Source organism: Acipenser ruthenus, chromosome 25, assembly GCF_902713425.1.
Source record: "Acipenser ruthenus chromosome 25, fAciRut3.2 maternal haplotype, whole genome shotgun sequence".
Classification (NCBI taxonomy): domain Eukaryota; kingdom Metazoa; phylum Chordata; class Actinopteri; order Acipenseriformes; family Acipenseridae; genus Acipenser; species Acipenser ruthenus.
The window spans coordinates 5,489,993-5,514,028 of NC_081213.1; the positions used below are offsets into that span (position 1 = coordinate 5,489,993).

Sequence of the window (24,036 nt, forward strand, 5' to 3'; positions counted from 1 at the left end):
GTTTTTTTGGTTTAGTTGGCTGTTGCCTAGGGAAGATTGTTTTAGTTGCGATTGTGTCGGACTCGCATTTGGAACACAAAAAGGTTGCAGGCTTGCATTGTACACATCACAGCTTCCTGTTTTCAGCTGGGTTTTCTTTGAAAGCAGCATCGGTAGAAATACTAGCTCATGTGCAAGGACACCGGCTCTTTAAACATTCAAAATGCATAGCACACAAGCAATATATAAACATTAGAATGATAATGCATTTATAATTGGGGGCCAGTTAGAGTGCACTAACCAAAATCATTATTCTTCAAGTACAGAAATCCACAATACATTACTTAGCAGCAATTTATTCAATTCATTTGGAAAGCAATTTTTTGCAGAATGCAGTGGGGCAGGTATTTCTTTGGGGGAAGGGAAGTTTAATGCTGCCTATTATTGGACTAGTGTTTCACAGTACTCTATCTGTATTCTGTGTACAATTCCTAGACCACATACAGGCCCCTGCAGTATCAAATTAAATATACTTCATTGATGGACTTTGTTGATCTGTTAAATGCCAGGTCTCAAAGAAATAAAAAGTGCAGGTCCAACACTGGGCAGCAATCCACTGAACTCATTGCTATAAACTTATCACTGTTCACAATAATTACCCAGCATATAGTACTTTGTATCCTAAAATCGCATTAAATACCCATGGAGACATATCAAAAGCAGGCTTTAGGAAGGAGAAAGCCAACCCCTTTGCTCCGCCACTTCAATTTAAATCTCTGCTGGAACAAGCCGATTGAGAGATTAGCCCAAGTCACAGCTCCATACATGAATGTGAGAGTTATTTTTCCTTGTGACTTCCCTAGTATTAGTATGCCGTGTCTGATGACTCATGCTTTCTATTCATTAAGTTGTACTCACGCAGGGGGTCACTGCCAGGTCACATTTATTCACATATCGGCACTTCACACTCCACATCACCCCCCCTCCCCTTCCCTAGAGCAGGGATTCCCCTCCCTGACTAGTGACAAGAAGGAGGGGAGGTTGTGGGGGTTCTCTCCCTGGCTTGCATACAGAAAGAGAGTGTGTGACTTTACACACACACCTCCCTTCCCCATTCATCATTTCTGGCTCAGCACAAACCTCTAGGGAATCTGCCGCTCACAAACCTTCAGGCCAACAAAAACACGGCTCCAATCCCCCTCTCGATGACACTGGCAGGAATCAGCTTACAAACATTCTCTGCGTAAGCAGAGGAATTCCACCTCGCGGCCCCCTGCTCCGTCACCTCGCATCCTAGTTTTACATGACAGCGCTTGAACACGCTGGCACGCACTGGAAAACATGCTGGCGGCAATCACAAACACATGGAACAACCGGATTGAGAAAGCGCTTCAAAACAACACTGATTCCTTTCAAACCTGGAAGCAGCAGCTTAGTCTTATGTACAAAGGGGACACACAACACACAAAACCAACCTTCATATCAGTGCTGGCTAAAGTAAAGACTTTACAAAAATGGATTTGGGGTTATACTCCTTCCCATTATCTGAAGTTTTACAGAGTGGTTTATAAGGCAAAATAGGATGCATCAGCAGTATTTAAGACAGACAAAAGTTTAGGGGGAAACAAGTCAAGAACCATACAAAAAATCAGAAATCAGATCAAAATGTCCCTGTGGATATCACCATGTTTGCATATATGGCTTTCAACAAATTCAATGTTCCATTTCAAACTGTTCTTACTTCAAATCTCAAGCAAAAACCCTGTTTCCCCAAAACTCCAGTCTCCACAAGACTCAAAAGCAAAAACAAAACTATTAAAAGGACTACTACAGTTATTGCATGTTGTAACAATTGCTAATTACTGGATTAATTTGCACAGTGTTGAGGCAAAAGTGACACTGAAGAATGAATAGTGTAGCAATTGTTTCCCATTTCAATTTGTACAGGGTAGCCATCTCACAAAGACAATAAAACAGTGTTCAGTGCCATGCGACAAAACCTGCGTAAATCTGAAGGACAGCTTAACCACTTCCCTGTTTCTAGTTATCCCTATTCACAAACCCCATATCAGAATTACAGCTTTGTGGTAAAATAGGGAACAGAGTGGAGCTAACCTTGGTTAATACACCTTAAAACAGGGATGGAAAGACAACTGCTATTGCATCAGTTTCACCCATTCCAGGTTTTACTACGAATTTGGTTAGCCACAGTAACATGCTCAGGTGTCGTCTTAAACTCATCAGAAAAAAAAAAGGAATGAATCAAACTGCTATGTAATGACAGTTATTTCCATCCCTGTTTTTTCTTTGTGTTGATCAATGTTTAGGTTAAACAGTGCTTTGAAAAATAAACTAATAACCCCCAATAAAACAGCTGAAAAGGGTTTCTCCAGTGGCAAACTAGATTTCAGAATATCAATGTCTTTAAACTTTCTTTACAAACAATCCTTAAAGTTGTGTATCGGACCAGCTATGGGGTAATTCAAGGGTTTCTCCGAGAGGTCCAGCACTCACCAGGGGAGGGGGGCTGGATCTTGGCCTGGTTCTTCTTCGCATCAGCTGCATTGAAGAGGTCTGGCGGGGGGTCCTCTCCGCGCTCGATCTTGCACTCGAAGGCATACAGACACTGGATGTACTGCTTCTTCAGGGAGCTGGCAGCGCTGCTCGAGGTGCCCACGTTCAGGTTGGTAGCAAGCTCACGCCACTTTTTATTCTTGTTCACCTGCAAACGCAACGGAAGCTGGTTCAGCCAAAGCAGCCACAAGCAACACCCGCAAAAATCGCCGAAGAGCAGCACTGATTGGATTGAAGCACAGCTTACATTGCACTTTAAATAAGCTACGTGTCCCCAGCAATCCTGATGTGCCAAATGTGTTATTTACATTGTATTCATTTCCTTAAGTTTGTAGATTTTAGTGTATGAACCTTTGAATGTATGGCTTTTTGTCCTGACTGCATATGCATGTATATTGACAGCAGCTTTCTTCAGTTTGCAGATAAATCCAGTTGCTTGAATCTTGATAAACGAAACATGGGACAAGCTGCATTCTCCAGCAAGGTAGCTACACACACACACACACACACACACACACACACACAAAGGTAATTAAGAATTATGCACAGAGAGAATTTGCTGGCCGACTATCAATTTCCATTAGTAGGCGATTAAGCTTGCATTAACAGACGGCTTTTTATCGTTTGATGCAGCTGGGAGTAACATCAACATCTGAGAATGTCTTTGCCGGTGTTAAATTGAAAAGAAAGAGTAATTAAGGAAACGATTGAAAATTGATTTTAATTTGCAGGCCTGCGACGCCGCACTGGAGAGTTTGATTTGACCTACTTCGTCGTGGCCTACTTCTCCCCCTTTTCATATTTGAGCAGATTCACTAAAGTACTGAAACTGATTTATGTCTCAGTGTGCACCACCTGGAGCACCACTGAATACAAAAGACTTCAAGCAGGAGAACATCAACAGAAGGTAGAAGAGACCTCCTTGTACTTCGCTGCCACTGGGTACTTGACATGTAATGAAAGCGTACATATTCCTTATTTGATATTCAATAGATAGAGTTTATAGCGGCGGACCCGTGAGCGAGTGCGTTTGCACAACTCTCCCTCACCTGCGTTAGTCCTCCGATCTCTTTGACGGAGATGTAGAGCCTGAAGAGGTCCAGGGGCTTCCTGCCCACGGCTGGGAGGTTGGTCATCCCCATGGCCTTCTCCTCCGTGAAAGCCAGGAAGCGGTCCACCCACATCTTCCTCTCCGGCTCAGCGCCCAGCTCATACAGCTTGGTGATCTTCTCATTGGTCGTCGTGGATGAACTGGACTTCTGGAATAAGGGGATGACAAGGAGAGCTTTGAGGCTAAAGACATCCACAGTGTTTAATATTCTAAATATACCCTTGATTTGAATCAATACTACTACAAAACAGAACTATTGTGGTTATCACATTTTTCCAGGAAGGGTCTTAGTTAAGGTCTCCTGTCTTACCTTTGACTTTGTTTCTGTTTTAGGAGTCCCGTCCGCTTTGTTGTTCATTTTGGGTCCTGGAGTCAGTTTCACGTCCCCGATCCCCAATAACTCAGGACTGGGAGCCATTCCTGATTAAAAGAAACAGTAAATTAGATTCTGTATGCTGTGAATACATTTCTGTGCTTATTTTGATATTGCAATAATACTACATTTAAAGGCTTTAAAATAAACTATGGTTTATGAAGGCATCGATTAGCCATCTTGTTTTAGATTATCGAACATATTTCATTCTGTAGTAGCACAATTAAACTCCCAGAAGCTCCATGAATTAGCACACACATCTTACAATACAGTCCGTCTGGTGACTAATTCAGGTATTTCCGTTACACATCATCTATGTTTGTGTTGCCATGTGTATACTCTAGCCTGTGTATATCATCACCCTACAGTAAGAATGAGCTCCACTCACCAGCAGAATTGTTGGCCATGTTCCCACCCATAGGATAAGGGGAGCCCTGTGGGTTCATCATCCCAGGCATGCTGTTCATACTCTGGCCATACGGGGAGCCAGCAGCCATCATGCCCCCCTGGTTCATGTTGGCGTAGCCGGGCGGTCTGCAGGGAAAGAAACTCCTGATTAATGGATTCAAAGGGGTTTCTTTATATAAAGTGAACGCTGCCATGTTATGGTTACGTGCCATTTTCACAAAGCATTTACCACCCTGCGGTGGTGAGGGCGTTCATTTAACCTTAGTTGTTTCTTTCTAGTTCTGCACCAGTAGATTTTAGTTTTATATGTAAAATGTGTAATTTCAATGAAATGTGTCCGCACTATACCTTTAAATTCACACTGGCACAAAGTCAAATACATTTCATATCACTGGGGATAGTATGAAAATAAGCAATGTTTTAAGAAGAACTTGACAGGGCAGTGTGTAAATAAAAAAAAAGAACAATGCCATTGTTCCTTGTTATTTCAATCTTATACAAATATTACACATTAGCAATCATGGCGGCCTAACAGTGAATTAAACTACATTTGTGAATTACTAAATTGTAAAAAGGATGCACTGTATTTTTTTGTAACAGGAGAGCTTGGTTAAAAAACACATTTCTGTTTCTAAACCTTGAGCTGTTTACATGTGTCTTGCTCCAGGCTATATAGTAAAAGCTTAAGAAATACAAATATATATTATGTAAGAGCAAGCTCCAGGCAGGTTCCTCCCTGGGCAAGCAACACTGCTGGGAGAACGCTTATCAGCTTAAACCTGTTTGCCTTAATCCTTCTCTGGATAGTGTCTCCGATCAGTCCATAACAGCTCAAACAATTGGGAAACGCACACAAAACCACACAACTCTATATTGCCTTGCCTGATCTGCTGCAATTCTTCCCTTTCGTCTCTAGTCTACTTCCAGTAACATCTTTCTTGATGAACCCTTCAGCGAGTGGCTTCTTTCCATCTGTCTGTCTATCACCACCTAACTGAGCTTACTGACAGCTGCACTGCTCTCCTGTCCCTGGGGCCTCCTCTAATCAATCCCCACGATCAGCTTCCTAGTCTGCTTCTCATTAGGACCTTTAACACAGAACACAGCTAATTAGATTGGATACAATTATAGACACAGCAGCACCTCCACCGAGCCCTGCTCCAGGTGCCACAGCACTGCCTTGCTTCCCCATTTAACATTTCCTTGTTAAAATAAGCCTCCTACAGGGAGGGCTGCTCCAAGATAGTTCTCACTACGTCTTGGGGAATAATGAGACAGGAGAAGAGGACCTAAATACAGCTTTCCAGCAGATTGTAGATGACTTTCACAGGCGCTTCAGAGGAAGGTACCAGCTGGACTGTGCCTTAATTTATGGATTTAAGTCAGATAGCAGGGCATCATTTAAAAGGTCTCCCAAGTGTCATAGCGGATTCAGCCATTCCATTTACTAGTGAGCTAAAGAGGTCAATATGGTATGACTTGCACTAAAAACTGGGATGACTCAAACCGCTACCGAATGGGAGTAGTACTTTGTAGTACTAGATAGACGTTATTTAAATAACTACTGGACGCATCAAGCAGATGGATAAAATCTGTGACAGTTGTTGACTTGTCTCAAAACACACTATGCATCTTCTAGCTATAGTTATTGCTTTGGATTAAAAATATATATATATAAAAAGTCAGCAGTCTGCTTTGCCTCCAACAGAATTATCCATTTGGTGCTGTGCTGTGAATGTAAGCCTTTGTGATGTTTGTTTATTAATGCACCAGATCGCGTTAGGCACAGGATCTGGGAATCCCAATGAAAGAATGGCTGAGAGATTCCCCTTGTCACACAATTATTGGTTTACTGGCTGAATGTATTTCTCTTATCCAGCCAGCAATGAAGCAGTTCCAGCCTGCTATTCCACTTTGCTGTGCAATGACATGCAGGACTTGGAGGAGCTCAGCCGAATCACACTAAAGGTTAATCCAGTGACACTTGGATTATTCACCACAGAATCCAAGAGCATTGTGCTGTGGCAGGTCCAGCCCCTATAATTAGGTGGTAATGAGGCAAGTTATTCAATACATTGAATGCACTTAGGGTTTTAAATGAAAGGCACATGCCCATTTAAACCACAGATGGGGGAACTAAATGAGGAGCGCTTTTAAACACGTGAGAAATCCTGTTCTTGTGGCACTCAGCACACCTTGAACAAAGATCCTCACTTATCTAGCAATCAGTTTAACCCTTTCATGAATAAGAAGTGCATTCCTGGTGCAGGCTGTAAAGAGGATGCCATGGGTATATTGCACCACACACCTTCTGTTCCTTAAATATATTCCAAGATGCAGAACCTATATCAGCGTAGTTAATAGGCTTCATTATTTCTTAATTCATCAACAAACCAAGAACAAAACCCAAAACAGCCACCTCGATCATAAACATAACAAAAATGCAGAAGCTCACTGCAGGCTATTGCTGAGCGTGCATTTCCATCACTGTATAGCGTCTTTCTTCCCCATTACTGCAAACTCTTATGCATGAAACAGTTAAGTTGTTGGGAGCTTAAACAATGCTGAAGTGACCGGGATACAAATTCTAATGTACCAGAAGGCAAAGGCCCCAATTCACACCCACTGACCAGTGAGCACCATATGCATTAACCATTAGAAATTAAACAGAGTTCACAAACACTACAGAAATTAAAAGGTTATCCTTGAACAGTAAACTGTAAACAATATGAACAGCATCATCCAGAACTTTTAAAAAGTTTAGTGCCAAATTCACAAATACTTAAGAAACCAAGTCAATTCAAATGGCAAATATTTGGACAAGAATATCTTTATACATGTCCTTTTAGGAAATCAGACTAGAATTTCCATTTTTTATTTTTATTTTTTATTGATGGACAGGACTCAATCAAGAAAAAAATACTGACACGTGTCAACTTTGTTATAAATGTATTAAAACAAGTTCCACTTTTGCGATCTACACCTTCAAAACACCCATTGCCATGTTCTTGCCATTTAGAACACAACTGATTGAAAAGAGTTCCTTCAGTGGCTCCGACTCTGGCAGCGTACTGGATGATGCCCTACCTGCTCTGGATGGAGTTGGCCGCTGCGTGCATTGCAGCTGCTGCTGCCTCCTGAGCCTTCCTGTTGAGCCCGGCCGGAGGAGGGCACATTCCCGAGGCCACCTGCGGGGGCATGTTACCCATGTTGGGACCCATATTGGGGCCATAGGGCCGGGCGCCCATCTGTCCAGGACCCATCCTCCCTGGGGGCATGCCCGTGTAGGCCGGCCCTCCTCCTTGACCAGACATGGGGTTCATGGTGCCGGCCATCCCAGGGCCAGGGTAACTCGTGTTGGGCATGCCGGTGTAGTTGGGCTGCCTCGGGTAACCTAAAAGGATGGGGACAAACAATCAATCAGATTAAAAAAAAAAAAAAAATTGTAATCTGATGCAGCTGTTTTAGCAAAAAGGACTATGGAAAAACTCCACACATAACATTTCTGAAGTGTTCTGTTTATAGTGCTGATTTGTCTGTGATTCAATAATAAAACATAATAGGCAGAAAGTGGCATTGCGGCTTGCTAACAATGCATATTAGGTGTATTGTCACTGAACAGCTTTTTCTACAAACACTGCAATATCCATTGTTTATCTGTATCATACTAAGAGCAGACTTCTGCATTGTGGAAATCAACGCAGACTTTAACCCCTTCAGTCCTGGTGGGACCTCAAGGCATGTTGCTCATAAAGTACTGACAGGACTTTAAAAGTCCCAAGTACAAAAATATATGTAAACTTTGTCCTGTTCTTATGTATACTCAATAAAGTTCCTTTTTGAATTATATAACTTAATTTTGCATTCTTCAGCTCTACAAAAATAATCCAGGGTTACAATGCTCCTGATTGAAACAAAAACCTTGACTAAGGGGTCTGGGAGAGTAGAGTTGAGGAATCCAGATCCAGACTGCACTTCCAGTCTCACCTTGAGGTCCATACTGGCCACCCTGAGGCCCGTAGTTACCCATGGAGTTGTTCGGCTGATAAGGCCCCATGGCAGCATGTATCTGGCCTCCCGAGGACTGGCGTGGAGATAAGGCGGAGCCAGACTGTGGGGAACCGTAGGGAGGCATCTGGGGGTTCCTCTGCAAGAATGCTTCAGAAAAACAAACCGGGAGATAGTCAAGAAGCTTCTGGATACAGTAGAAAAAAAGTATCCTCTGTGGGCAAGATAAACTGGAACGCAGGAGATGCTTTGTCGCTCGGCAAGACAATTCTATCGTTCGATTTTCCTTGTCTGTTCGATAGCTCTGCCGAGCTGTGTACATGCCCCATTAAGTCTGCTGAAATAAAATTGCTTTTTTATTTCAGTTACAAATGTTCATTTCTGAATACCAGTACATGGCAGCAGTGTTCATATTTAAGACTTGCAAAAGCATAAAAAAGGCATTTCTTGTAGTTACAAAAACTGCAAAATTACTATTTTATAGCAAACAGAAGTGAACACTCCCATCAAGCCACCTCAAATCTGTTGCTTTCCTTGTCCGTCAATAACTTCATCCGCAATCCTATAATACAACTAAATACATGGCTCTCATGTTCTGACACATACCTCTATCTTGGCCCATCGCAGACTGATTCATGGAAGGGTGCAGAATGCCATCTGACTGTCCACTTGGGGGTCTGGGTGGCATCTGATTCCCTGCAATACAGAAGACTTTATTGAAAAATACACACACACAAAAAAAGCACTGTGTACCTTTCAAAGCTAAACTCCAAACATGTTATTTAACTTGAACAGAAATACATCTCACTAGACCAATAAAAAATAAAAAAAATCATTTAATTTGAAAAAAGATTGCATTAACAAGACCGTCATACAAAATGTCATATCCCACTGAGTGAAGTGAAGGTAGAGAAATCCAATGTGAAAGTGACTAGCAGCAGAGTAGTAAAGGACTCGAAGCTAGTTCTGTTCAAGTGTGAAACTTCCCAGCTCAATTGCTTCTAAATTTACATTAAAATAAAAACAATTCAATATCTGGTAATCTTGGACTGCCTAATGTTACTTTAGGAATGGTAGGCCAAGATTAATGCCAACCGGGGGGGGGGGCTCTAATGCATTGAATATATTCTGTTCTTGGCTTCTTTCTTTTGTAATTTTGTGATATGCATGTCCTGTAAAGCTCTCTAGAGAAATGCACTGGTTTGGCAGAGCTGCCCTTACCTGGTACAGCAGCAGGAGAGAGGGGTCCGGACCGGGACTGCGTGATGCTGGCTGGGGAGCCCACAGGAGAGGGGGAGGGCCCGCGGATGCCTGGCAGGTGGGGGGAGGTGTGTGGGGAGAAGGGTGACTGGGCTGGGTTGCTCTGCTCTCCCTGACTGCTTGACACTCCTGAGGTGCTCACTCCAGGGCTCAGGGCACCCTCAGTCCCCGTGGGCAGGTCATCAATGGAACCAGACAGATCCTGGGGAGACCAGAGAAACAAACACTCAGCTAACTGCAGATCTTCAACAGAACACACACTGCATTGATCTTACTGGAATAGGAACGAGAAGCAGCTTTTTAAAACATGTTTAAAGAAAGTTTGATGCAGGGAATTCGATTTAACATTGCTCTCAAATGAAGACATTTCATTTATCTTCATCTGCTTCACTCCTGCAGGAACAACATTTTGGGGGTAGTGGGTAGTAATGGTAGTGTGTGGTCGACAGGACAGCAGCTATGGTATAGAAGGTTTCTATATTTTGGGGGTCAGGGTACATTTCAAGCCATTTCTTTCTTTCCAGTTAGCTTAGTCATACCTGATCTTATATATCTGCTAGATGCTGCAGGCTCAGGTGCAACTAATTAAGCCCATAGTAAACCCACATGGCTTAAAGCACGATGCAATGGAAGTCTTGTGTTACACTGAAATGCAAATAAAACCTTTCAAGTTAACTGGCAAGGGAATTTTGTTTATAAAACCAGCTCCAGCTGTTGTACGTCTGAGGTAACCAAAATTACAGCACCCTGCATTTCAGAAAGAACCAAAATCCAAAAGACCTACAGAATGTGCTGTTTATTATTTTAAACTTCCACTCTGCCCAATCAGTTCACACTCTCAATGTATTTGGGTCTTAATATCTTAGCTTCAATTTCACAATCATTGTGATTTTGTTCAGATTTTACTCCCAATTCCCTTTTCAAGCACATTTTACAAATGCAATAAACAAAACAAAACTACAGCTTGTCCTGTGCTTGTTATTTTCCCCCGCATGAATGTTTCCTTGCCAATTACTCAGGTTTTACATCTGATCCCAGCCGATATAAATGCTACAAAATATTGATCTGTATACCTATAAAAATCTAGGGCTCGTTCAGGGATCTTCCTTTCTTACACACTCTTTCCCTTGAGGTTGTGTTCACTCGGCACGCGCCTTACTTTACTACTATCTGTCCTTATTGACAGCCAAGCAAGAGTGTGCTGGAGGAAATTCCATGCATTGTGGAGTTTATCCTCACGTGTTCTCCATGTGTTTCCCACAGTCATCTGCCAGTCACAAAAAAAAAAAAATGCACACACTGGAAGGTGGCCAACTATTTCCCTTCGAAATCTCACACTCCAAAGCTGGCTGCAGCCCTGAAGCTGGCTGCAGCCCTGAAGCCGGCGGTTTCTCGCTTGAAACGAAGCCTGCTGCTATTTTGGGAGACGTGACCTGACAAGAGGAACCCCAGAGGGAATGGCAAGAGGTGGATGCTGATTAAAACTGGAACGATTTCAGACTTTTTCTTCCTGTTTGCCAACTTAGCAGTACCAGAGATCCCACCAAAGACACAGGACTAGCCCTCCTCCCACTTGTAAAAAGACAATGAATGCAGAACTCCACCTGGCATAACCTCCTAATAAACATCCACCCAAAGCTGCATTTCTGAGGGCAGCTCTCTATAAGAGGACTGCCTTCTGACAGATGCCTGCTATAACCTACTGGAACACCTGCTCTGTAGCTGTGGTTTAAATGGGTGAAACCGCAGTACCACCTTCGATTTGCATTAAAACATTTTAAGTCACTGTTGAAAAGGGTATCACACTAGCGTTAATGGGTGTTGCTCTGCAAGGTTCACCAACATAACATTGAGGCTTTTACAGTATGGCACCTAATAAAACAATGGCCTCTATATTGTCACAGCTGTGAAAACCACAGGTGAAATCAGCTACCTTCTACCAATCTCTATGAAAATAGACATTGTTTAATCAGGGAAATAACTATCCAAACCTGACAGAAGGGAACTGAACCATGTTGCCTTCCTTTCAATGCATGTAATCAATGCTGCAAAAGCCTAGACAGGAAGCAATGTTCAATACCAAACCTGCTTTAATATGAGAACGTCTTATCTTAATACAATCAGCAAAAAACACATAAAAACCATCTTACCATACTGGTCAGGTATGGTAAATCTAATAAATAAAGCACACCATTCTACAACTGGGAACAAATGTATAGCTAATGTATTGAAATTGCATTCAAACAACTGCTTTGGACGAAAGTACAGCTTCAAAACTAATACTAGAGGCTAGATTCTTAAAAAAAAAAAAAAACACAAGCTGACATTTTGCATTCTTCTCAAAGCTACTCAAGTATTCTAGCTGCATGAATGTGTAGTTCACTATTGCCAACAGCAAGACCAGTTTAAACAAAAGTCTAAGAATTCGATTCATTGCGCACTGGGAGGCCCCTGGGAGTTTTTCAAGCCATCTGCATGACACAGAAGGCCTTGTGAATTAGTTGGTGGCCCAAAGGGGAAATGCAAGGGCCTCTATTTTATCTCTCCTCATTTCTAAACAGACAGCAGTGTCCAGGGCCCCTCTGTTTGCAGTAACTACACTGGTATTATGCTGGATTAGGTGGTGGCCTGTCCCAAAGGCACACATTCCATCTTGCAGGGAGGCCTCCCTTCTCTTTAAATAGCAGCATTCTCAGAACAATGGCCCATTGTAGGAGACACAATGGCGCATTCTCCAAAGGCTGTTGGTAAACTCACTGCCACAGAAACACCTTTCTAACACCACAACAAACAAGGGGGGGGGGGGTGCATCTGATGTAAGGGACACCATTTCTCTCACTGTCCACCTTCTGCTCAGGATTAGAGAACCTGAAACTGCAAACTCCACAACAAATCACTCCACCCCCAATGAATGATTTATTTGAAAATTTCCAGGAGACAAGAATCCTGTAATTTTGGAATTACTCCCTTTTATTGCACTCAATCTGATTTCCTTACAGTTTAGTTATAGAAGAATTGTTTTTTTGCTGGTGTTCAGAGTTTAAAAAAAACACAAAATGAACAAGACTGAATACACTATTTTAAAATGATGGTGAAAATGTAATGCACAAAGAGAAACCATTATGCTTTTAGAAGCTATATAGATAAAAACAAGAGCAATTGGCATTTTTGTTCTCAGATCATTTTAGCTGTGCTCAAAATAAAGTTCCTGATGACTCATTTTGAAGAAATCAAATACAAAAGCAAATCATGGAAACAGGAGGTTAAAAAAAAAAAAAAAACTGAAAATATTGCCTCTAAAGACCCTGGCGAAATGGAATTCGTATCCAGCCCTCTAAGCGATATCTGAATTGAAAGCACTTGATTTCCTGTGACGATACAAATTCTTCTGAGCCCCAGAGTACAAGCACATGACCTCTCAAGTCTCAACACAAGAATGTGAAAGCAAGCTTAATCACAGTGTTGCAGATTAGAGACTGGAGCACAAGTTCAGAAGCAGTGGAGCAATCTGTGCACTCCGTTACTTAACACTTACAATGCACATTATTGTGTAGAACAACTATAAAATCAAATGTATAGATTAGGCAGAAATGCTAAAAGATTAATAAAAAAAAAGGTGCCACAGCTTAACACGCCAATTTAAGTTGTAATGTACTGTTGCCTTTGAGCATCTGAATTAAACAAAGATCTACAATCTCCCCTGGTTATCAATAGTGCAGTCTTTGTATTCATTCAAACTAGATAACTACATCAGTAGGCCTAAGGGCACTCCAGCATCCTGTCTCAAGCAACCATTAGGAAGATCCCAGCTGAATCAAATACTGTCTTTTGTCAGAGCTCTGTCAGTGCAACATAAGAATCGTGGAGACGTGTATCCTGGTTTCATTCCCGCTTTCCAGGTCATTTCGGGTTGCTGCAGGGTAGTAGTAAATTGATTCTCTGCAGCCAGAGAACTGCTAGAAGAATTTTATATTGCTGATCACAAATCCCATTCTGCAATCACACAGATGCTGGATGCAGAGCCAGACTGTTAAACACACTTACTCAAACTACAAATTTCCTTTTAATTGTTTAATGAAACAGATACATATAAACCAGTCTAGCCCTGGGGATGTTTTGTCAAAAATGAAAAAAAGAAACGTGATCCTAATTTGAATGTGACTCAGGCAAGAACAGCGAGCCATACACTGGCTTGCATCTCTGCTATCAATCAATCAGGGCACTGATTTAGCACAGCCGATGAGATGGCAGGACTACTGCTGTAACACACTGGACAATAGGGCTGCACATTTAAACTTCTAATAAATTTTAAGATTAATCAGATATGGGCTTGGTCACAAATAAACCTAAAAATAAAAATTTTACTGCTTGTATTTGGTATACTGGTCAAAGACAGTGCCTTTCCCTCAAGCATATGAGAAAGGTTATATTTATAGGTATATTAAGGTATGTATATGTTAGTCACTAACTAAGCCAGCCTTTAAAGTAGCTCTTTCATGCACAGCAACCTCATATAGGGACGGATAAGAAAACACTCTCCTAATCTTTATATGGGGGACATACGGAAGAAACTAATGGCAAGATAGCATCATATGAGGATTCCAATATATACAAAGCAATGGAAAATGTTTTCAATGAAAAACAATTTGCAATACTTCAGTCTGCATATTTTCAAGAAGTGGAGAATTGCATTAGCCCGACAAACCCTCATGAATGTGATGCATTTACATCAAAAGCTTGTCTTCCTGTGGTTGTTTTTAAAGCAGAGCTACAGAGCCCCTGCTTCAGCTACTGCACTTATTGATTTTCTCACAGCTCGATATTGCCCACTGCCCAGTTCTGCTGACTACACACAGCTCGCTGAGAAATTTAATTATACCTCCACTCACTGTGCAATTCAAAATACTGGCTACTCATCACTGTTTACAGAGAGACAGGTCTGCCTTTTCGAAACAAAATCAGAACAAATGCGTGACTAATCTGTCTCTCTCTCTCATTTGCAGCCCACCTCCCTCTATCCGCACATGTTTCATATCCTCTTCATCTGTTTGCAAGACAGCTGCCTTTAAGCTCACTGCAACGTTGTACAAACAGCACTTTTTGAATCTGTCATTTCCCAAGACAGCTAAAAAACACAAGACCTTGTAGCAATGAATTTAACATACGAATATATTAAATAAAACCACAATCTCCTTTCTTGTTTACACAGAGTTCCAACCACCAGATCTTATGAATGTTAAAAATAGCACACACTTGACAAAGTGATTTAAGGAGGTTTGTATTGCTAAGCTTTAAGACGTTTTTATTTATTTTTATTCCACCATAATCTTTTCAGGCGACTGGTAGATCCTGTATACGAGAAGCTGGGTTTATTTATCTCAGTCTGTGTAACTAAGAAAATCTGTGGCATTTTCAATTTCTTTCTGAAAAAAACACAGCTGTTACATTTGGGCTCCCTTTGAAGATTTGATGTTTTAGAAATGGTTCACCTTGATTAAAATTAGAATAGGTGGAATAAGAAACGAATAAACTACTAAAGGTTTTAAAAATCAATTTCCCTAGCACATCCTTTCCACAGTCCTCAGACTTTAATAGGCTCACATATTTTAAAGCTCTCTTGAGGGACAACACTATACAGCAATCCTATTCTCCATACTGGTATGCTGGTATTAGGAGTCCCACAATAGTGTTCCACAGCTCAGGATGTCAAAACAGACATTAAGCAGAGTTTACTATTGAGGGTGTCTGTTCAGCAAATAGACCACAGGGGACAGACAGGTGTAACCAACATCTCTATAGAGCTGCACCTTCAGAAAAAAAAAAGAAGTGAAGAAATGATCAAGAATAGCAGTAGGGGAGCAAATGCATTCACTTTTTTCCCCCCCAGAAATATAAAACAGTGGTGCAAACATTTAAAAGCATTTGTATGTGTCCCCTCTCCACCCCCAATTTCCTATTTAGTGTTTAACAAAGCTGCCTATACGGGAAGCTCTTCTGTAATCGTACACAAAAAACAAGCCTTTGCTGTAGTCAACTGGAAGGACTTCCCTGGGAAAACACCAAACCTCAAGCTGAGATTATTTGATTTGTTACCAACAACAGGGCTTGAGCATTTTAAAGGAAATCCGCTGAAACACCTGCAGCTTCATTTAGCATGTGTGAGGTGTAGCCTGATGTGTCGCCACCCAGGAACAGCATTAATAACACCATGGAAGCCATCACCACCCCAGGGCCTGGAGAGAAGCTCCCTGAGCCGGGGACTCGAGAAGTTAGGATGGGCGGACGGACAGGAAGTCAAGTGCACAGATCACTGTTGGTACCTCATTTTCCATAGCTGTAAAGAGAAGATCAGTCAAGACTTTTATCCAACTTGGCCTGCTAATTTTACTATAAACCTAAAAATCCAAACTATAAAAACACTCAAATCATAACATGTAGAAATATATGTATGCGCCACAGCCACCAGATCCCTCAAAGCCATCACAAGGAGTTTATATGGTATTGCCGCAAATATGTTAGGCAACCTGTGTGCAGATATCTCTATGTTCATCCCAGATCTAATTGCTAAGGCAGTTTCTCTTAAATACATCCTCCTTCAACCTTTGTGCAAGCTGAACTGGACAGTCTGGCTAAACTCATCTAACATACCTGCTTAAAAACACAGGATACTGCCCTAACCGCGGCAAGATAGCAAGTCAGCCTATTATCACTAACTAGAGCTCCACCAGCACTTTCCTCCCTGACATGCTTTAAACTGTCTGCAAAGCCTCATCCAGCATCTGATGGGCTCATTTATCCTCCCTGCAAAAGTTGATGCGTCTCCAGTGCTGCCATGGCAACCTGAGCCTGTTCCACGTGTCGACACACCAACACACACAGGCTGGAGTCAAGGGGTCACCACACAGTCAATTACTACAGAGAGAAGCCTGTCATTGTTACAGGAAATCGAGTCAGCCCTGAGCCAGCGTCCTTCCTTCCTCAGAGCAAGCTTTAATTACAACCGCTAAATAATTACTCAGATCTGCCAGCCCCATCCCCAATCTCACAAACAGTTCACTGCATACATCATGCCTCTCTGCTCTAGTTAAAATTAACAATCTTGATGTAATGCATTTCACGCTCTTCTCATAACTCTCGTTTATCTGCCCTGATCATTAAAATGTCAAAAGGAACCTATGGAAACCGCGTGAATAATGATCTACCGGTACATCACCCTCCCCTAAGGGCAGCAAAAAATTGAAACCAGTAACTTTCAAAAAGGCGGCCGTATCATTTGACATCCAATTCATATTTTTTTTTTTTTTTTTTTAACTTATTTCAATAGCAATCAGCTGGAGTTTTCATAACCAATATTCAATAAATTAGTTACGTTCCACTGGATTCTGAAACGGACATGCATTCAATCTTCCAAGGTCTATTTCTGAAGCACATTTCTCTGATGCAGCCAGGGTCTCACCTGAAAACACGTTTAAGGTGCCCTGCATCTTTTTTAGGGAGGGCTTCTTTTTAAGCAGGGTGAAAAGCTAAACCAAAATGTGAAGATTGTAGGGTTTTTAAGCTTGCTCGCTAAATGAATCTGAAATGCATGACTTTGCATTTTATGTCCAGCTGCGTCCTGTGTTCAATACAGGTCTATATCAAACACAAGATTGCCGGCATTATTCTCAAAGGGTAACAGGTCTTTTCAGAGGCTACTCATAAGGACATTGAAACCCACAGGCTACCCATCAGCGCCTTATAACAACTGCTGTATGACTTGACAGACTGGCAGGTCTTCAGTCTGACACCTCATCTGAATGACATAGCGTACCTACAAAGAAGTCTTCCAATAAGTCTTCAGAGAAATGGTTCACTTTCACCAATGGGTGTTCCTAGTGTTGTTGAGACCCAGTGTGCTGCTTCTTTGCAAAGCTGAGCTCAACCATAAGAGGGCACTCCCATTCCATTGGAAACTCAGGACAAGCTAGCCTGTGCAACACAGCCTCAATTTCCAATCCTGTGGTCTGATTTCTAAATGTATTCTTCTAATTGAGCTAGACATTTTAAATCACTACACATATAGTAACAATGTATTCTGGTAACTTGCTTTGTTGCCCCGATCTACAGTCAGACAAATTATAAAACGAGTTAAACCATTAAATAAATCAAAACACATTTATGAGTTGCACATTCTTTTCAAAAGCATGCTCCTGCAGTACTGAATAGAAGACTTTCTGTTCTGTAGATCTCTTCATTTATATTTGATGACACACGTTTGTTTGGTGTGAACATAAATAGCTGGGAGCGTGCTGCACAACATGCCCTCATAGTGACATCATCACTGGCTGCCTTGCTCGCTGCACTCCACACAGCAAACAAGCAGGCCATTCTTTAAAACTAGGGATGCACAGTGTGGTTCATTTGTCAGTAACAGGCATCCAAACGCCAGATTAGACTAAACAGCCTAGTATCAGTCCTCACATTTCTCGTGTTCTATAAAAAAATAAATTATTAATTGTAAGCACCAGCTGCAGTGTTGATCAATACTAGAAATGGAATTGCTCACTCGCTTTATAAATCCTTAGGGACTTGGGCAACAGAAATTGTCATTCAAGATTTAAAAAGCAGTAATTAGTTACCAGTTTCCAGGTTGCAACAGACTCAACAGAAATGTCAAATCAAGGAAAATGTATCTTTTGGGTGTGGTGCCAGGGTTCAAATGCATCTCTCATGAAGTCATTTACAGAACGATCCAACCCAAAAAGTGGTGTGATGAGCCTTTTGTTTCACTCACAATAGCAGCGGGGAGCCCCAGCAAGCAGCACAGATGCCTAGTCCTGAAAAACAGGAGCCCAAACTAGGGGGGATTCAGACTACCCTCCGTCTGCCCGTTTTCTCCAGAAAAAGCTTTCAACGGCTGCATCTTTTTACCCTATGCTAGAGCCAAACCAAGACACTTGGTATCTTTTCCTGTAGTCTACATACACATGAGCCAGAAATTAAAACTGCAGATCCTTAAAATATTAGAACATCTAAAAACAAATCTAGCATTTCTGTGGGGGGGTGGGGGGGGGGGGGGGATGCCAGATAAAAAGCTCCAGTTACTGATCTTGGTAAGGTTAAGCAGCTCAGACATTCACATAAACTTCAGTCTACAGCACGCGTGTTCTGACACTCTCTGGTTCCTGTAATCATGGAGCCTCAATTCCATTTTTAGACTAAAAACACTACTGTGAAAATAGAGGGCTGAGAGAAATGCAAACCGAGGGCCCCAGAAACTGAATAACACACATGCACAGGAAGCAAAGGCCCAGAAGCCATGGACTAGAATAGAAACAGGAAACACACCCCAGACACTGAATACTGCAATACCGCAGCTCGCAAAACAAGGTCGAGCAGAGAAGCGTTATGAAAGCTGCTTTAAAACACAGCGCAGTTAGAAAGCGAGGCAGCCTGCAATCCTCGTTTCAGCGTTCTGTAGCACACCAAAACTAGGAAACGCAAGCAGATAAAACCCTCTATTAAATCAGTCATTCAGATCTGTACACATTAAAAAGAAAACATTGTACAATTCTGCCAGAAAAACAAAAAAGAGGTGTTTGACATAATGTGGGTGGCCCTTATTCTAGCAAGGCAGGCCAACAGAGGTCCTGAGAAACTGGTGCACAATCTCCATGCAAGCTGCTTGATGTTTCTCAAGATTGGAATAGGAAATTCAGCCAGGCGAAAAGCCTGTACAGCTGTCCTATTTTTACAATTAAGTCTGAGCATTGAATATTCCTAGGTTTAGTACACCACACCCACCTACACAATTCACCACAAATGTATTAAAAACTGCATATTTTAAATGAATACAGCTAGTTACATAATTTTTTTATGCTATGTTGGTTACAAATGTTGATAGCCTAGACAGATTCTTACCAATGCAAAAATGCTAAATGCTGCTCTACAAAATGATTCTAATGCAATCTCTCTTCTAAATGTTTTTGAATCATCACAGCATGATCAACAGAAACACAACCTTTTTTTGGCAGTTGCTTTTTAATAATGACTACTACTACAGAAAACCTCAATAACCATCATGACCAAATCAGGACCTTAACTATTGCTCCCAGCCTGTGCAATCCATTCCAGGGATGGGAATAAGACTCCTATTGCATAGCAGTTTCCCCCCATTTCAGATCTTACAAAGAGCTTGATTACCTCCAGCGTAGAGGTAACAAGCTCAGGTGTGTCTTACTCATAGTAAAACCAGGAACGGATCAAAAAGGAAATGAGCCATTTATAAACGGGCCATTGATGGGGGTGGGAAATTAATTGAGGTTAACTCTCTCGTGGCAATCCAAGTCTTATAAATGGAGTAAAAAAAAAAAAATCTCAGAAAACAGGAAAAGGATACTACTGTCCAGAAAAGTGAAAGCATGACAATGCTGGCAACAGCGTGGCACGAGGAACATTTCTGAATGCAACCCGACTCTGTAGAAGGGAGCAAACCAGCGATCAAAATCACAGTATATTTCCCAGATTATTACTTTCAAAAGATGCAGGAATGGCCAACCAAGTCATGTATGGCATATGAAACGTGTAAACCCTTCTACTGTTACATTTGATCCAGACCGCCCTGGAAAGGAGCCATTGGCAGAACTCACTCTCTCTCCAACGGTGGAAGTAACCTCTGTGACGGAAATAAGACTTATATTGCATGGCAGTTTCACCCATACTAGGAGCTTGATTAGCCAGTATGTACAGGTAACAAGACCAGGTGAGTCTTAACTCCTAGTAAAACCAGGAATGCATCAATGGGAGTCTTACTGAAATCCAAGAAACCTAATGAGAATCCAACGAGGTGACGTAACCGCAACCGATTTTTTAACCTCACCGGCGAGAAGTAGGTTTTAAATCTGACTGCATACTGGAGATTTGGCGAATTAATCCAGAAATAGCAAAAACAAGATGCATAAACTTGTGTAATGCCCGGTTGACGATTGGACTGTAGATGTGAACGAGAGGAGATTGAGTTGTACAGACCAGCCTGTTGTAGGAGTGTTTAAAGCTGCATTTCCATGTGCATCATGAAACCAGTCTGGACAGAAAACTAGCACTACAGCTGCACCAATCTCAACATGTCACTCAAACCTAAACTTATTTCTTTAAATTAGAGACGACTGAATTGCATTATAAAAAGCTGTGCAAAAGACTACCCTGTTTCACACAACCCAGTGATTACATATATCAGATCCTCCTACCTTACAGCAGACCAACTGCACAATGAAAACAGTGTAAAAATACTTTGTCTCAATGAAAGAAACATTCCCAACTCTGTGGTTCTGCATAACTGTTCTCAGCAGGGACCCCATCACACAACCCAGTTAAATTCACAAACAGTTACTACCTACACTGCTCTCACACTCTCCACTACACATCATGGGGGGAACACAGTCACTCAGAGATACTAATCCTTCAATAAAGATCCCCTGCCTCCTCAAGCCATAGCCCAAAAGACTTAACATAACCATGTTCAAGTTCACCTCTGAATACAGGATCCACCCATAGTGCGACATAAAACACACATTTCGGCAGGAGAGGCAGCCTTGAAAACCTGACGAACTGGTTCTTGCCATTCCTGTGCCAGTTGGCACCAGGGCGAGGGAGAGAGAAAGCTGATTGAGTGAAATCAGTTCAGTCTGGTGATACATCCAGACTGATTGCTCTTGTGCTAATCATAAGCAGCAGTGTGGGAATTTCCCTGCAAAGGTAACCCCCTTGATCCACTTCTCATCTGTCAGCCAATAAAGCAGGGGCGTTATCAGAGGCAATCTGCAAAACTGAACTTCCTGACTGCAGCTCCTACGACAAAGCCTGTTCGCTAGCCGTCTACCTGCTGCCTTCCCACAGCCATTCTAGTGCTGGACAGGCTTGAAAAGCATCAGGAGCTAGATCTGTCCTGTATGAACTATCACATTATTAGGGTACAGGGTTTAATTTACTCTTAAGATTTCTTTTAGTATTTTGGTCAGCAAATCGATAAAATAACTGCAAAATTACTAAAGCCCCCAACTTCCCATATACAAAGATCTAGCAGGAAATTATACAGCAGAAGACCAGAGGACAATGCATATTACAGTATACATTTAAAATAATTTAAAATAATTGTACGTGAGACCTTTTTAGAAAAAAATAAAATAAATTAAAATCATGTTACATAATGTATCAGACGTCCTTTTGAACACTGCTGGACCAGTGGAAGTGTCCATTGCTCCATCTTCATGAACTGCAGTGGTTAAGGCTTGTCAGGAGTCAAATATTTATATAGATCCAGAAATCCATTCGGATCTTGTACTCCTGCAATGGCTCACCAAAGATTATGGAAATAAAACCCTTCATTACCCTTTGTCTTCACACTTTCTCTCGTGTTCCCTATTCTTGTTAGTCCTCAAGTTTTATATTTACAGTGAAAACTCAAATACTGTCTGATTTCAATATGCAGTTGATTCAGTAAATCAGTTATTCTCTTAACTCTTTCAGTAACGGAGACCTAGAGTTGAGTGGAATCTTTCTAGACCGTTATATAGGTCTACTTTCCAATTAAGGATTGATCCAATACAGTGGCAGCTTGTCAGAAGAGGCTATGGAAACTAAGCAGACATGGAATTTTGTAAAAATCTAAAAAAAGTATTTCACTGCACAATAACCATACTGATCTGTGATCGCAGGTTGGTTTCGTTTAGCCTCTAGCGCCTGTTCCATTGTCAAATCTTGCTTTCCAAGGTCTGCTGTATTGTTGTTGGCTGACATGACAATCTCACCCATTTTGAGTTTTCTGTTATATTCAGTTGTTTGCCTTGTGCTGCGTATACTATTACTGTATTAAATTCCGAAATACCTTTTGAAACATGCAATGTTTTATTATGTATAATAAAAAGTACTTGAATATTGGAATGCATTTGCTTATACATACAGGGTTAGAAACTCACGCGTGTTGATGTCTGTGTCTCGGTAGTCCTCTGAGCAAGCACTTAAAACACATGTACAGATATACTCTCACGTTCACAGTCTGTTAAAATGCAGTCTATTCTGTAACTGGGTGTAGAAGTGGTGAATAAGCATTAATAATGCTTACAAAACACAGCACTGAAACCTCCCTTCATCTCCCCTGCAATGCCAGCCACACTGGACATGACGTTTACATTCGTGTTCTACCTCTATGCGAAGTTTATTGGGAGTTTGATTTTACTGAAACACGTGGCATCTTTGAAGGAAGTGTAAAGTTATTTTACAAAAATGGAGATCTATCAGGTTGCGCCCTCCCACCAAAAAAAGAAAAAAAAGTGAAGATGTGAAGGGGCCAGTTGTACAAACAAGATTAAAAAAACAGGCCACGTTTTTAAACATTTTAAAACTAATAAATAAGCAATTACCATAATGAACATTAACATAATATGTTGCTTAAAACACAACACAATATATTTATAATAAAGTTGAATTCTCACCTATAAAAAACAGTAGCATGTTTTAAAGTTTGGGACTGTCTGTAGCTTGGTGTTGTTTACATTATCGTCAGCATATTTCAAGTGACTGGAAGCTGAATTATGCCAATACAGTACTATAGTACCATTTTAATAGCAAAACATTCACTGGCGGCTCGAGCAAACCAGGTATTCAGATCTATTGATACAAAGCCCTGCAGCTTTCTTAAAAAAAAAAAAACTGTGTTCCTTGTTTTGTCTTTTGTATTTCTGCTCTCATTAGTATCTAACCTAGTACATTCAGCGTATTGTACGGTACTTGCTGATGCAGTCTTTTTCCACTGCTGATTTAAATAAAAATAAAAATGTAGCCACCTAGCTAACAATTACATCCAGAGGGCGACAGTGAAACGTACTGTCTTTAAATTAGGACTTTAGTGAAGACCGTGTGTGTCTGTGAGTACATTATTTATTGTAGGGAGCAATTCAGTTATTTAATCACTCACAGGCTATAAGCCACAACTCCACAAACCAGCCAGCATTTTTGTAAATTGCAACACATGTAATGAACAATAAAATAAACATTTTATTTGTGTCATCGGTGTCATTTTCTGGCAGAGCTTCGGGGTAGGCAAGGTCACACAGCTGAGAGAATGTTTCCTCTGTCAACCCATCTGATGCTGTCAGTGTCAGTTTCTCACACACAGTACAGTAATCACTCAGTAACAAGGTGCAAACAGGTGATTCATCAATCTGTAGGAGCGTTTACTAAAGTGCCTTTGTTAAAACAAAAATAATCTACATTGTGTTATATAGACATACACACAATAAAAAAAGCAGGTTTTGTTGTTCAGCCTGCCCACTTAGTCAGGAGCCGC

General features: G+C 41.3%; 1 protein-coding gene across 2 annotated transcripts in view; it reads right to left on the reverse strand.

Annotated features, from left to right (window-relative positions):
• LOC117413993 (AT-rich interactive domain-containing protein 1A-like) overlaps positions 1–24,036 on the reverse strand; it is a 56,418-nt gene that overhangs the window by 8,174 nt on the left and 24,208 nt on the right. The window contains exons 5-12 of one of the 2 annotated variants that reach the window (XM_058999530.1): positions 9,675–9,915; positions 9,060–9,149; positions 8,433–8,603; positions 7,533–7,839; positions 4,426–4,571; positions 3,975–4,084; positions 3,603–3,812; positions 2,494–2,701 (exon numbers count right to left, since the gene is read on the reverse strand). In XM_058999530.1, the coding sequence (XP_058855513.1) occupies positions 2,494–2,701; positions 3,603–3,812; positions 3,975–4,084; positions 4,426–4,571; positions 7,533–7,839; positions 8,433–8,603; positions 9,060–9,149; positions 9,675–9,915 (1,483 nt within the window). The remainder of the gene's footprint in view (positions 1–2,493; positions 2,702–3,602; positions 3,813–3,974; positions 4,085–4,425; positions 4,572–7,532; positions 7,840–8,432; positions 8,604–9,059; positions 9,150–9,674; positions 9,916–24,036) is intronic. The other variant, XM_058999531.1, reaches the window with a different exon arrangement.